Genomic DNA, 11,346 nt, shown 5'->3' with positions numbered 1-11,346 from the left:
AAAATGCAAACAGATGGAGAGGCTACAATTCAGTCTACCACTGAACTGAACCCCAGCAAGTACTGGGAGGTTCCTTGCCTTCCCACCGCAGCTGTGGGAATTTGGCTCAGAATTAGACGCCAGATTTAGGTCTTTCAATAGTAAAGCAGAGTTGAAAACGTGAGCTGGGAAGTCAGTGGGAATGCAGGGAAGAGTGAAAGTCCAAAGAAAGCTGTAAGTTAATGAAGGTTAAGAATGCAATATGCAACCACAAATACATATGCTTTAAAAAGCATACCACAAATGCTTTATTTTAGGCCACAGTGAGTGGCCTAAATCAATAATCCTGAATCATGGAGCTCCAGCTGGCTCCTATATATGCCTGGCACTCTGGGTAGCACTGAGGATGTGGCTCCTTCTATTTTGCTTACATCTCATGTTTGGCGTGACCAAAAAGCTGCCAAACTGAGCCAGACCAGGAGCCTGCATCAGAAATGATCTCACTATCACCCACACTTGTGGTGCCACTGTCTCAGGTTAGCTCAGACACTGAACACTCAGTACAGGTAGGTAAGGCCAAGGAAGCAGGGACACCTCTGTGGTGCAGAGCAGCAAGCACAGATGGTGGCACGGAGCCAGCAGCCATGAGGTGGCACAGCAGCTGAACTGAGCAGATCTGCTCCGGATCTGAAACTACTGGAAGCATAATGGTAACCCTGCATCACATGGGATAGCCACCTAAATGTAGTCTGAGTGATCTGCTCCAAACACAGAGGTTTACAGGTTCTTATTCTGATTGTACTCTGGCTGTTGTAGTGGTGATCTTCCTGACTTACAGCGCTACTGAGACTAGGGCTGAATGCTAGAGGTACATAAATACATCTGTACAATTTTAAGCAGCCTGAAACAATAGGATATTGCACTTGATTTCGTTTCCAAGTGATTTGTGTTTTACAGCTATGCTACTTGCTTATTCATCTTTTATAGTATTGTGCAACACTCAGAATCAGACAATCAGAAACAACATTGCCAAGGATTGTTTAACAATGAATGGCTTGGATCACTCTACAAATGGTAAACAATTTGTACAAGCTCTATGCTGAGGCAATCCCAGGATAAAACATTGCTCAACTAATCCACCTTGGGATTTTGTAAAATTAAGAGAATGGAGGAAAAGACCCATCGTCCCAGATATGGGAGAGAAATCTAGTATTGGAGGGCTCTCCATGGAAAGATGCAAAAGGAAGAGGTAAGAAAAGAAAATAGAGCAATGACATCTATGAGATATTGACCATGGTAAATTCCAGCTGATGCTCATGAGGATTTATGAGCAGCTCATCAGTATTCAAAAGCAAAGGCAAGGACTGCCATGGTTAGAAGTAAAACTAAATACCGATTCTTTAACACCTGATTTAGGTTAGTAATTCTTAACACTTGTAAAAATCTCCTAGGGGTTAAGGAGTTTTCTTGTAAGAGGGAGGACTGCGGCAGACATAAAAATTCTCTCTCAAAGGGCAAATTAAGACTCTCTAGGTTGTGCAATTCCTCCTCCTTTATCAAATTTTTACCTCCACAAAAAGGATGCTTGTCCACATAGGTAAGCAACTTTATTCAGGGTCACAGAGGTACTGATAACCCCCACAAACCCTGCATCTGGCATTCCTACCAAATCAATCAAGATTTTAAAGAGATTAGGCCTGAATTCCTCTCCCTTAATCCCAAACCAACTCACTTGTAGCCCTTCAACTCCTTTTCTTTTCCATATATTATATCAAGCAGGATTTTCTAGACCTCGGAAATCATTCATTTTACGTGGCATACATTTTCAGAGATTCAGTCTTCAGTGCCTAACAAAACCAACCAACTCAGGAATCTGGGACTGGTTTCAGGATCTGTATCTCAATTAAGTCCCTAGAACTGGGGAAAAAAAAGAACATCCATTCTTTTAAGAGCAATTCTGAACTCCTACGCTTCTACAAACAAAAGAGGTGGGCAATATGTAGAATGTAACAGAGACTGAGGGACTAATCAAGGTCACACAGAATCAGAGCCTAAAAAATTGAGTGAATGTTCAGTGTACACAGTCAAAAGAATACTCAGGCTGTAATAACTGCAATAGGGAGCCAAAGCTGCAAATAGTACAGGGGGACCAGGTGGTACTATCACCTCAGAAGAAAATATCTAAAATAGGTTTTCTTTCTTTCCTAATAGTGACAGAAATCCTGAAGACCAAAGAGAAGTGAAATAAAAGATTTTCCTTACTGAAAAAAAAAAAAGTACCAGGATCTAAAACTTCTAGGCTCCTGCCTTAAATTTTGGGTTTGCAAGTCATGATAGTGGAAATGTATTATTTTCTCTGTACTTCCTGCAAGTAGCCAGGAATAATCCAATTGCAATACAACTAGTTTAGTTGCTGAATCAAATTAGGTTTAGGGACTCACTAAGGAGAGCTGGAATGCCTGGAGTTTAGGCAACTTTGTACCACAGTCACCAAGAAAAGGGCAAATTTACCTGCTGGCAATAGCAAATGCCCAGCACTATAATATAAAGCTCAGGAAACTGATCCAAGCTAGTCCTTACCACCCAGATCCAGTGCCTGGAACAGATCTTCTGTTCGGTGGAAAAAATCAGTGCCACCCAGATCTTTTTCTGGAACTTTGCCAGAAGATGTCTCTTCTTTGACATGAGAAGAAGGAGGGAGTAGTGACAACTTTTCCATAGCCGAGTGGTTATAGCATGTGAAATTTGGGTTCAATCTTCTGATAGTGATGGAGATATCAGAACACCCTAACCTTAGTCCCATAGGGATGAAGCTGTCTTTGCTCATTTTTTGAAGCTGGGAGTATGTGTGCAGTATCCTTCCACTTCACCCTAGAAGTGAGACTGGGAAAGGAAAGCTCACTTTTCCCAGCCCTGCTCAGAAAAAGTGGTTTTGACACCTCTGTTACTTGGCAATAACAGGAAGAAGCTCCAAGCCAACAGATGATCCAAAGCTGATGCTAGTCTGAGCAAGAAGGAGCATCACCGTCTGGAAGAGCCTGGGACAGTGACAACAGGCAGGATTACACTTTTTAGCAAAGACAGAAGCAGTAGCAGCCTGGCCAGGACCAGGCTCACATCCTGAGCTGGGCTGACTCCCAGCATCTAATTTTGTCTAATCCCTAAATGCTACCAAAACACTGTATTTTCTTCTCATGACGTGACTGTAAGGAATCTGAAATAAATGTTATATTTTCATCTTTTTCTTGTTACTGCAAAAAATGACAAGAACAAAGCAAGGGAGTTGCTTTGTTTCCCAGCAAGTTTCCCAGTTCTAGGGTCTCTGTTTTCTTGAGGAACGATTTCCTCCATATCTGGGGGTTTTGCAGTCCCGGTTCTCCCGGGGCTCCGGGAAGCCCGGGGGGGCTTGGAGCGCCGTGCCCACACGCCTCTTGCCAGCTCTCCCAGTGCGGGCGGAGGCGCCAGATTTGAGAGTAAAAAGGCGCCGTAAGCGGGAGAGAAGCGGACTCAGGGCGGAGGCGAGGCCGGAGGGCACCGGAGCCGGCCGAGGTGCGAGCTGCCCGGCGCTTCCCAGCCTCCTTCTCCCCGGAGCTGGTGTCAGGTATTGCGAGGAGGGGTAGGGGCCCGGGGAGGAGATGGCTGGAGGCTTTCCAGCCCCGGCTCACGCAATGCTAACTCCGCACGCAACGGGGAGGCGACAGGCGGAGGAGGGGAAGCTCTTCGGCTTCCTCAGCCCCTAAGATGCAGGCGAGACTTCGCCTCCCGACAGCGAGAGCTGCGAGCCCGCCCGCCACCCCGCTCCCCTCCCGGCACCTCCTCCGCTAAAACTTTTGGCCCCGGCCATAAAACCATCCGCAGCTCAGCCGCTCAGCTTGGCGAGGGCCCAAGGGCAGCTGGCAAATAACTGCGACCCCTCGAGCCAGGGGACGGGCCAGGCAGCGGCGATTTGCCAGCGGGGCCGCCCGCGTCCCGCCCGCAGCGCGCCGCGCAGCGCGGATGCCGGCGGGCTTAAAGCCGGGACTGGCAATGCCGGGAGCCCAGAGGTGGCGGCTCCGGCTCCGGCTGAGCCTGAGAGCAGCGGGCCGTCCTCTCCGCGCCCTCTGAGCCTCTCGCCCTCGCTCCCTGCAGCGGGCTGGGCTGGCCCCGTCCCGTCCCCGCAGCCCAGCAGGCGGGTGGGAGGCAGAGAGAGAGGGAGGGAGGGGGCGCAGCAGCCCCGCTCGCTCCCGGCCCGCGGGGCTGAGCGGGGCAGGTGGCTGCCTTGGGGCGAGCTCCGAAGGGTTAAAGAGCCGGGAAGGCGATAACTGCGCTGGGATCGGGCGCAGCTGGCACTTGGCTGCGCATGACCTGCCAAGCTCCGGCTGACAGGTACCGGGGCTCCCGATGAGTTTCCCAAAGGTTTGGATCTGAACGCCGCCGTCGCCGCTCTCCTCGGAGCCGCGGCTGTCCATTAAAGCTGCCGCCGGCTGCACAGCTCCTCTCCATCCTCCTCAAGGTTTCGGATGGTAGCAGCGTGCAACAGGTCAGTTCTGCTACTTGAGCCCGCCGCTTATTTCACCCCTCCATCCCCTCTCTGCTTCTGGAAGGCTGGAGCAAATGGTAGGAGCGGGCTGCCCCCGGGCACGGGGATGGGAAGCGGGACCGGTCAGCACCGCCACAGCGGAGTCCTCAGGCATCCTCCACAGCCCATCCCCGGGACCGCAGACCGCCAGCCTGCGGTGCCGCGACGGGCCCGAAGGAGCGGGGAGGAGGGAATGGCTCGGGACGGAGGGGGCTCCGTGGCCGCGTGCGGAGCTTTCCCTGGAGCAGCGGGAAATTCCGACAGTGGGGCGGGTAACCCGTTTCTTGCAGGGGATTTTCCGCCGAGGGCAGGGATGCGCAGCACCGGAATGAACCTGTCTCCGGCTGCACGGCAACTGCCTGCATCTGCGGAGGCTCGTCAGGAAAGAGCATCCTCCTGCTTCCCAGCGTGGCTCTCAGCCGTGACCTGTTGGATCTCTCGCTGAGGAATTTCCCTACCGGCGGAGAGAGACCAGCGCCTGCCCCGCCAAATACGACTTCGATCTCTTATTAAGATCTTGCCACTTGATTATCGATTCTCCCTTGTTTTTCGCACAGGATTCGGGGGGCTTTAGGCACACGAGGAGCGAGGACTCGCCCGGACTCCGAGCGCCGGGACGGCCGCCGGCACTTCCCCCCCGCCCGCGGGGCCGCTGCCTGCTGACCTCTCCCTTTCCCTTGCAGCATGGCCCTCGAGAGGCTCGGGGAAGCGCTGCGCAGCGTCCCCCCTTTGCAAAGCTCCCTCCTGCTCCTCCTCTGCCTGCTCGTCGCCATCCACCTGGGCAAGCTCCTCCTGCAGCATCAGCAGCGCCGGCGGCAGGGCCAGCGCCGGGCGCCGCCGGGCCCTTTCCCCTGGCCCCTGATCGGCAACGCGGCGCAGCTGGGCAGCGCCCCGCACCTCTCCTTCGCCCGGCTGGCCAGCACCTACGGCGCCGTGTTCCAGCTGCGCCTGGGGCGCTGGCCCGTGGTGGTGCTGAACGGGGAGCGCGCCATCCGCCAGGCCCTCGTCCGCCAGGGGGCCGCCTTCGCCGGCCGCCCGCCCTTCCCGTCCTTCCAGCTGGTGTCGGGCGGGCTCAGCCTGGCCTTCGGCGGATACTCGGAGCTCTGGAAGCTGCACCGGCGGGCGGCGCACGCCACGGTGCGCGCCTTCTCCACGGGCAGCCCGGCCACCCGCCGCCTGCTGGAGCGGCACCTGGTGGGCGAGGCGCGGGCCCTGGTGGCGCTGCTGGTGCGCGGCAGCGCCGGCGGCGCCTTCCTCGACCCCTCGCGCGTCCTGGTGGTGGCCGTGGCCAACGTGATGAGCGCCCTGTGCTTCGGCCGCCGCTACAGCCACGGCGACGGCGAGTTCCTGCGCATCGTGGGGCGCAACGAGCAGTTCGGGCGGGCGGTGGGCGCCGGCAGCCTGCTGGATGCGCTGCCCTGGCTCCAGCGCTTCCCCAGCCCCGTCCGCGCCGCCTACCGCGCCTTCCGCGACCTCAACCGCGACTTCTACGGCTTCGTGCGCGGCAAGTTCCTGCAGCACCAGCGCAGCCTGCGCCCCGGGGCCGCCCCCCGGGACATGATGGACGCCTTCATCCGCCTGCAGCGGGAGCAGCCGCGGCTGCAGCTCGAGCACGTGCCCGCCACCGTCACCGACATCTTCGGCGCCAGCCAGGACACCCTCTCCACCGCCCTGCAGTGGCTCCTCATCTTCCTCATCAGGTACGCGCCGGCGGAGGCGGCAGCACTCCGGCCCGGGGTAGCGGGGGGGGACGTGGGACCCCGCCCGGGGGAGCCCCGTTTAAACTGCGCCGCACTGGCGGAGACGCTGCTGGGAGGGTCCCGAGGCGGGAGCAGCCGGCCCGGGCCGGCCCGTGGAGCTCCGGGCCCGGGCGTAGCCGGGGGCGCGGCCCCGGGGGGAGCCACCGTCGGGTCGGGGGTCTGCGAGAGCGGGCAGCGCCAGCCCCTGCAGGGCCGGCTGCCCCAGAGGGCTCCGACTGACTGACACGGAAGCTCTGGGAAACCTGCCAGAAAGAGATAAGAAAGTATAAAAGAAATCCCACCCTACTCAGGCGCTCGGGTTATGGCGCGTAAGGAGAGGCTGACAGAAAGGCGGCCGAGTAAAACCTGAAAGTAAGAGATTTTAGCAGGTCAAGATCAAGGAGATCATAGGAACAGGATAACAGCTGCTTAAGCGCGATAAAGAGTTCGTGCACCGGTTTACAAACCCGCTATTATGCTGAGCTGCCGTTGCGTGTGCCTTCCTTGCCATTGCGTGACTGGGCAAGGCAGAGCGCTGCCCTGGCAGCGGCCAGGGGAAACTCGGACACGGCAGGCGCTTTCAGACAGGGTGCCACTACACTGACTCTCTTGCCTTCTACTCTTCTACTGACTCTCCCTCTCCGGCTTTTACTTTCACCGCCTGCGTAATTTGTTGGTTTATGCAAACATTATTTACTCAGTCATTTCTTGAAAAACAGGCAAATATTTAACTCTCCAGCGAAGGGTGCGATGCCCAGTGTTCACGGAACTTCTGGGTTATCCCCATTTCTCATGTTCGCCCAGCATTTGGCATGTGAGTCTGCTGCAGGAGGAAAAAAGCAAGGACGCAGAAGCCAAACTCGACCACTTAAAGCAAATGAAGGCTCCTGGGCAGAATGTGTGTTTTTAGACAAGAAAAAGATGTATTAACGTCTTGATCTTATTTGGTTACTGTGTAGCCTTCCAAAATGTCCAGACTTCAAGACAGTCATCTTTAAATACGATATAGAAAAAATGTAATTTGATATTAATTAGAAAATATCTTCTCAAACTAAAAGTGGGATGTTCATAAAGCCATTCTGACAATTTAATATTTGGGATTTTTTTTTTCTAGTTTAGAAACCTCCAGGCTTTCAAAGGTATTAAATATATCTAGCGATAACAAACTCCATGCTAACTTTTAAAAGTCACATACAGAGTTGGAAAATCAAATTCTTGTTCCCACGGAAAATCCAATACTTAGAAGAGACAAGTAATTCTAGTTTTAGAATTAACTTTCAAAATTGGATCAGAATATTCAGTTTCAACACACTTTAGGCTACTGTTATTCTTCATGTTGAGAGTCACTTATGTGGGATATTAAATTAAAAACTGAGCAAATCTAAAATTACACCATGGATGTAAAATTACCCATGGGACGTTTGTTTTTTTTTCTCAAAGTTTTCAACTGAGGTCTACACATTCCTGCTCAAACTGCATCATTTAGGATAGTGGTGAGATTCTGTGAAAAATGTTTACAGCAAGGATTATTTGTAAGAAAAATCCATTGAAAATGTTATGTACGCGCACACATTCTTGCTTTAAATGACAGGTATCCGAAAGTGCAGGCTAAAATGCAAGAGGAAGTGGATAGGATTGTTGGAAGAGACCGTCTGCCGTGTGTTGAAGATCAGCCTCACCTGCCCTACATCATGGCTTTCCTGTACGAATCCATGCGTTTCAGCAGCTTTGTGCCTGTGACTATCCCGCACGCCACCACAACCAACACCTTCATCATGGGCTACCTCATTCCCAAGGACACCGTCATCTTTGTCAATCAGTGGTCGGTGAATCACGACCCAGCAAAATGGTCCAACCCGGAGGATTTTGATCCAACAAGATTCCTGGATGAGAACGGGTTCATCAATAAAGATCTCACTAGCAGCGTGATGATTTTCTCCTTGGGAAAGCGTCGGTGTATTGGAGAGGAGTTGTCCAAGGTGCAGCTCTTTCTCTTTACCTCCATACTGGTGCATCAGTGCAATTTTACTGCTAATCCAAACGAGGACCCTAAAATGGACTTTACCTACGGGCTGACCATTAAACCTAAGCCCTTCACCTTGAATGTTACGCTTAGAGGTACGATGGATTTGCTAGATCAGGCTGTCCAAAGACTACAAGCAGAGAAAGCAGCCAGTGAAAGTCAGCTGTCAGCAAATGCCTAAGCAATAAAACCTTGCATCTATGGATAATCTCCCTCTCTTTTTAGATTTGTATAACTCAGAGCTTGTTCTGGTAATATTTTTGGTACGTAGCCAATATTACACATTATAAAAGCAGGAAGAAAAGTTGCACGAGGTATATTTCAGTCATCTTTTTAATTCTAGAAGGAGAGCCAGGGGAACAATATATTAAATGGTAAAACATATGCAATTTGAAAGTAAGCCTTTTCTTTTCTAGCTTGTTCACAGAAGTTATCATTGTAAAGTGCTTTTTATCTACTGACTGGTTGGAGCATCTCCAGGAACTGTCTCTATAATCCTTTCCATGTCTCCATCCACGATGCCTTAACTCTAAGTTTGCCTTCAGTGACTCCACATTCAGAAGTGAAATTTCTTATTAAAAACAAACAAAAGCAGGTGCTCAGAACACTGCAGCCTGCTTCTGAATTTACTCTGCAGGAAATTGCCATAGGCTCATGGCAGCTCTGGCGTTGTGGCTGCTGGGATGTACGTTAATGCCTCAATAATAAGTGTTCACGTGATTTTTGGTAAAATGGCAATGTAAAGTCTTGCCTTCAGCATTCCAAAATGTTTACATAAATGCCTGAAAAAAATAAAAGTTTTGCTTGAGAGCATGTTTGATACTAAAATTCATGTTTTATATGAAAATAAACAGAATGTCCTAATATAGTACCTTTACACAAAGTTTTGAAAGACCAGAATTTCTAAGTCATTAGATGGCAAGGGTGATACAAATCATATGCCAATCTGTTCATTAGCATGTTCCTTAACAAAGTAAACATTTGAATCAGATTTATAAAGGTACAGCTGAACTTTATGGTTCTTTATGAAGGAGTTAATACTGTTGTCCCTAAGCACATAGTTAAGTCCAGTAAAATCCACATCAGCCAAGTTAGGTAGAAGTGAGACTGGATTGTTTTTAATATTAAAAATGTATCACTTTTTTATACTAAAACATTAATGCCACAAGCCTCAAGTAAAGCATACAGCAAATAATACCCATATTCATTAGTCACTCTGTTAGGTTGAGTTAAATAGTATATCTGAATATGAACTATGTACTTTTAGTACAATTTGTTTGGAACAACGTCTCAGAAGGAAAAGTAGCATTACACATCCTAATTAAAGTACCCATTAACTGAACAAAAAGTACTTTTACCATATTTGTGAGGCAAAGTTCATAAAATTTAAAAGAACCCACCTATTATTTTAAAGTAATACACACATGAAACTTTATGGCGTTGAACCTCCAGTTATGCAGCTTTGTGAAACAAGCATTGTTTCTCTAGAAGGCAAACAGCCCTGTGTGAATGCCTGATTTGAAAAGTGTTGGGCACTTCTTCGGGGCTGCGGGTCGCCTTCAACCACATATGGAATCCATCAGACATGAGAGTGCCTCACAGGACTTGCTGTGCTCATCTGAGCACCAGATAAAGTATTAGTAGAGCTAAAAAAACAAGATTACAGTGCTACACAGTGAAGTAGCTCTGCTGAGACCTAAGCAAGTAAGGATTTGCACTGTGACTTCCAATAGGTGGCCGGTCGTAGTCACGCTGGCAGCTGGGGCAGAGCTCCTGCTGACGCTGGGAAGAGCTGGGTTAACAACACAACCCCAATCTGATGTACAAGTTCGCTACTGATTTTAAAAACCTGAATCCAGCCTACAAGCACTGCTCTGTAACCCCCCACACTAATAATGTACCTGTTTAAAGTCTCTGACTTCATATGGCATCTCTTTTTAGAGCTAAAAAAAGCTTTCTGCTACACACACATGGAGTAACCTCAGGTGTTTTTCTGAATTATGTACAAGTTTGTGATATCACAGAACTTAGCCTATACCTGTGAAAAGCTTTATAAGATACTTGGCATTTTCATATGGAGATCTACATTAGATCAAATGCTAGCAGAACAATTTTCCTTTTACCTCTTTAAGTCCTGTTATTAAAACAAATAAATTATGTAACCTACAGCTGAATAGCTATTCTAATGCAAGGATCATCGATTCATATTTTAATAAAAAATGGCTTTTGCAATTTTGTACTTTTCCAAAAGCTTTAACTGTGCATTGGCTACTAGTGCAAAATCCATCCACGCTGCTCATGTCAGTCAGGGGGTTACACACTATATAGCTGTTGGTCACGTAATGCCTCATGTAATCTGTGACATTACTCAAATTTAGTAGCACCTATTTAGAATGTATGCAGTCATTTAGCAAGCTAAATTCTATGGTCATTTTGAGATGTATCATTATGTTACCAAAATACTAAATAAAATTATTCTTACACTACCACTGCTTAGTTTATATACAGCTTTCTAACATCAAGAAAATTATTATTTCTGATTTGGAAAGTATTATTATTTTAGATATTTCTTCATATACTTTGTATCTTCTTCCCATTCCTGGATTTTAAGGTCTTTCCTCCATGTTGCCCTTACAGCTCCTCAGGTCTGTCTGCCTTTCATGCCTTGCAATCTGTGTTCAACTTCCTAATGCTCCTTGCTAAGAACATTCCCTGCTGCTTGCCTCAGCATTGATCTGAAGTCTCCCATGTCTTTTGCTTTTTTTTCCTAATACCTCTTAATCTCTCCTCAGCCTGCACAATCTCCTCTGCTATGTTCTTCCCTCTGGCATTTCAGTTTACTTCCGCCTCCCCTATTTTCAAGCCCACAGACTGGTTTTCCTTTCTCTTTTTCCCTCCTATATATAGTGCTGGCATCTATATACTCCTGGCACTGGGGACCAACTTGTGCTCTTTTGGCCTGGGTATATAGTCAGGAGTGCCAGGAATGGAAATCTCAGGGCCAAACAGGTCTTGACGTGCCCTTGCAGAGCAATCTCTCACAAAAT

At 49.2% G+C, this 11,346-nt stretch overlaps 1 protein-coding gene across 3 annotated transcripts; it reads left to right on the top strand.

Annotated features, from left to right (window-relative positions):
* The first annotated feature begins 3,484 nt into the window (after positions 1 to 3,484).
* Positions 3,485 to 10,785, top strand: CYP1B1 (cytochrome P450 family 1 subfamily B member 1). Of its 3 annotated transcripts, none has more exons than XM_086878046.1 (4): positions 3,485 to 3,580; positions 4,345 to 4,498; positions 5,221 to 6,237; positions 7,868 to 10,785. In XM_086878046.1, exons 2-4 carry the CDS (start codon positions 4,479 to 4,481, stop codon positions 8,478 to 8,480), a joined length of 1,650 nt encoding a protein of 549 aa, XP_086734172.1. In that variant the 5' UTR covers positions 3,485 to 3,580; positions 4,345 to 4,478; the 3' UTR covers positions 8,481 to 10,785. The 3 variants fall into 3 exon arrangements, with proteins under 3 accessions (XP_086734172.1, XP_086734174.1, XP_086734173.1); XM_086878048.1 differs by having other exon boundaries at positions 4,828 to 6,237; XM_086878047.1 differs by lacking the exon at positions 3,485 to 3,580 and having other exon boundaries at positions 4,150 to 4,498; positions 4,828 to 6,237.
* The last annotated feature ends 561 nt before the right edge of the window (positions 10,786 to 11,346 follow it).

The sequence above is a fragment of the Cyanistes caeruleus genome, chromosome 2 (assembly GCF_971803275.1).
Source record: "Cyanistes caeruleus chromosome 2, bCyaCae1.hap1.1, whole genome shotgun sequence".
Lineage (NCBI taxonomy): Eukaryota > Metazoa > Chordata > Aves > Passeriformes > Paridae > Cyanistes > Cyanistes caeruleus.
Note: the sequence above shows the minus strand (reverse complement) of the source record. Positions and strands in the feature narration are given on the sequence as shown.